This window comes from Mchenga conophoros, linkage group LG11, assembly GCF_057382185.1.
Source record: "Mchenga conophoros isolate Kocher_MC1m ecotype Shallow Benthic linkage group LG11, M_conophoros_male_GT1.1, whole genome shotgun sequence".
NCBI lineage: Eukaryota > Metazoa > Chordata > Actinopteri > Cichliformes > Cichlidae > Mchenga > Mchenga conophoros.
The window spans coordinates 13481320-13484576 of record NC_140536.1 but is presented as its reverse complement, the minus strand read 5'-3'; the positions used below and the strand labels follow the sequence as shown (position 1 = coordinate 13484576).

Genomic DNA, 3257 nt, shown 5'->3' with positions numbered 1-3257 from the left:
AACCTGCATACATCCAACTTAATGTCACAGACAAGTTTATTAGATCTAGGCGGCAGACTGTGGATTGCAGTGCAGTTACTGCAGCATTGCTGAAATCTCACAGCATGTAGGCGCCTTAGGACCAAGTAAAATGATCAACCAACCATTTCTGCACCTCGGAGAACTCGAGGCAACTTTCTAAAATGATGAATCAACTGTTTGCACACGGATCCTGATTTGTTTTCTTCTTATGTTAGGTTTAGGTTTGTAAATAATCATGAAAGGTTCCTTATATGTACACTGAAGGAGGGCCATTGATCAGTTTACACTCAATAAACACCTCAGGCCTCCGTTTATCTAGCGTGGTCATAAGTGTCCTAAACACCTGTAATACTGAAATGCTAGATATTTATCACCTACACCTCTTCCTAAACTAAAGTAAATTAAAATACTTATTTGTAGTACTAAAACTACTTTAGCCACTTTAGTTTACAAAGTCAGTTATATTATAATGTTACACATTTGAAACCATAAAGTAAATAAATTACTAATATTGTCAAGGCTCTGTGTGCGGGCAGGCGGAGAGGAGGATCCAAACGCAGGACTCGAACATAGATTTGAGAATCAAAACCACAGCTTTATTGCTGGCCAGAAAACAAAACATAAACCAAACATGAAAACACAAGCTGGAACACACAGGCACGGTCTGAGGGTGAACAGACGTTAACGACGCGACACTGACATAAAGACACACTGGGTTTAAATACACTGAGGGAGTCATCAAGGAATTAGAGACAGAAGGGGGACACAGCTGGGAGAAATAAGACCTAACGAGACAGGGAGAGCGAAGCCGGAATACTGACATCAGACAGGAACAAGAACCTTCAAAGTAAAACAGGAAACAAAACACACTTTACTAAGACACAGACTAGACAGAGACAGACTAGACGCTGACCAAAGTCTACTAAATAATCATAATCACAACAGTATCAGATCATAATATTAAAAAAAACCAAAAAAAAAAACACCACACACACACCAAAAAAACCACCAAGATAACAGAAACACCAAGTACCAGAGAAACAAAGGAAAATCCATGATGCAAAAGTACCAAAACATAATGAACTCAAAATACTGGGTCCAACGGACCCAGAACCGTGACAGTACCCCCCCTCTAAGGGCTGGCTCCCGACAGCCCAAAACGAAAAAGCACAGAGCACCAGGCCAGGGCGGGCGGAGGGGGCCCAGGACGGAGGGTCCGAAACAAAAAGGAGCACAAGAGTCCAAACACACAAGAAGGCACATCAAAAACAAAATGAAACAAAAGCTCAAGAGTCCATGAAGAGGTCAGGAGACCGACCGTGCACACGGCAACGGCGGCGACAGGCAAAACAGTTCTGGAGGCCGACCGTGCACACAGCAACGGCGGCAACGGGCAAACAGTTCCGGAGGCCGACCACTTGGAAGGCAGTGGCAGCCACTGAGCAGGTCCGGAGGGCGGCCGCGATGCCAGCGGCGGCGACAGGCAAACAGTTCTGGAGGCCGACCACTTGGAAGGCAGTGGCGGCCACTGAGCAGGTCCGGAAGGCGGCCGCGATGCCAGCGGCGGCGACAAACCTTTTCCGGAGGCCATCCCCGAAGGCCATGACGCCACCTTAGAGGCCTGGAAAACGGCCGGCAGAGGCGAGGCGGAACGGATCGAGCTGGCTCCGACGGCGGCGTGGCAACCGCAGGACCAGACGAAGGCGGAGCAGAGGCCGGACCAGACGACGGCGGAGCAGAGGCCGGACCAGGCGACGGCGGAGCAGAGGCCGGACCAGGCGACGGCGTGGGTGGAGCTGAAGCCGGACCAGGCGTGGATGACGGCAGCGGGACGGCTGCGGAACCTGACGGCAGCGGGACGGCTGCGGAACCTGACGGCAGCGGGACGGCTGCGGAACCTGACGGCAGCGGGACGGCTGCGGAACCTGACGGCAGCGGGACGGCTGCAGGCGGTGATGCAAATGGTGATGATGTGAATGCCGTAGGCGGTGGCGTGAATGCTCCAGGCGGTGATGTAGGAGTCACAGGGGATGTTTCAGCAGATGGTAGCTGAACAAACTTCCCCGGACCGCCAGCAGATGTGAGGCGTGGTGCTGGGCGGGCTCCTCGGACCCTCCAGCAGACGTGGCTTGAGGCTGGACGGGCTCCTCGGGCCCTCCAGCTGGAGCAGATGCAGGGCCAGAGGCAATAGGGACCCCTGACTGAGGGTGGAGATGAGAGGCTGATTTAGCAGAAGACAAAGCTAACGATTCCTGCACTAGCTGCGCTACTGACTGGGCCATGGACCGTAATAAAGTCTGCAAAAAGTCTGATTGAGGTAGCGACTGAGCCATGGATAACTGAACTTGAGGTGGTAGTGGTGGTGGTGGAGTTGGTGACCGGGCTACAGGTGGCTGCTGAGCTGGGGACACTGGAAACCAGGCTACAGGTGGCTGCTGAGCTGGGGACACTGGAAACCGAGCTGCTGGTGGCTGCTGAGCTGGGGACACTGGAAACCGAGCTGCTGGTGGCTGCTGAGCTGGGGACACTGGAAACCGAGCTGCTGGTGGCTGCTGGTCAGCTCACCGAGCTGCTGGTGGCTGCTGGTCAGCTCACCGAGCTGCTGGTGGCTGCTGGTCAGCTCACCGAGCTGCTGGTCAGCTCACCGAGCTGCTGGTCAGCTCACCGAGCTGCTGGTGGCTGCTGGTCAGCTAACTGAGCTGAAGGTGTGGAAATGAAAACTGCACCAGTCCGTACTACAGGAGAGAATAGAAGTGTGGTTGGATGATGATGATGATGATGGTGAGGGTTGCATTTCTTCTTTAAAGGTGGATCGAACGACTTGGCAATGAACCTTGGTAAAACATACTGCTGACGTCGAGAGCACCAAGTGGCAAGGGCCTCCAGGAGAGCAGCAGAATCCTCCTTCCCTGGGCCGCCCATGCCAAACAGTTTAAAACAAAAACTGGCCCTCAGAGCTGTTACTATTGTTTTTAATCCGTTAATGTCCAGAAAGGTTATGGTGAAGGTAGGGGATGACAAGAAGTTGTCTAGAAACACTACCTCTGGAAGCCTCCTGTAGTCATCCACAGCGTGAATTATGCGCCAGCAATAATCCCACAGCTGTGCGAGGTACTTTCCCTCTGAGGCAAAAGGTGAGTCCGCTGGATCCATCTTGTGGTCGCGTCGTTCTGTCAAGGCTCTGTGTGCGGGCAGGCGGAGAGGAGGATCCAAACGCAGGACTCGAACATAGATTT

The 3257-nt window shown here is 52.7% G+C and overlaps 1 protein-coding gene across 1 annotated transcript; it reads right to left on the bottom strand.

The window, feature by feature from the left end:
- Window positions 1–534: 534 nt before the first annotated feature.
- LOC146563734 (uncharacterized) lies at window positions 535–3174 on the bottom strand. Its single transcript, XM_085291099.1, has 3 exons — window positions 2687–3174; window positions 2448–2630; window positions 535–2242 (listed from the first exon to the last, which is right to left on the bottom strand). Exons 1-3 carry the CDS (start codon window positions 3172–3174, stop codon window positions 1327–1329), a joined length of 1587 nt encoding a protein of 528 aa, XP_085147225.1. The 3' UTR covers window positions 535–1326.
- Between the last annotated feature and the right edge of the window lie 83 nt (window positions 3175–3257).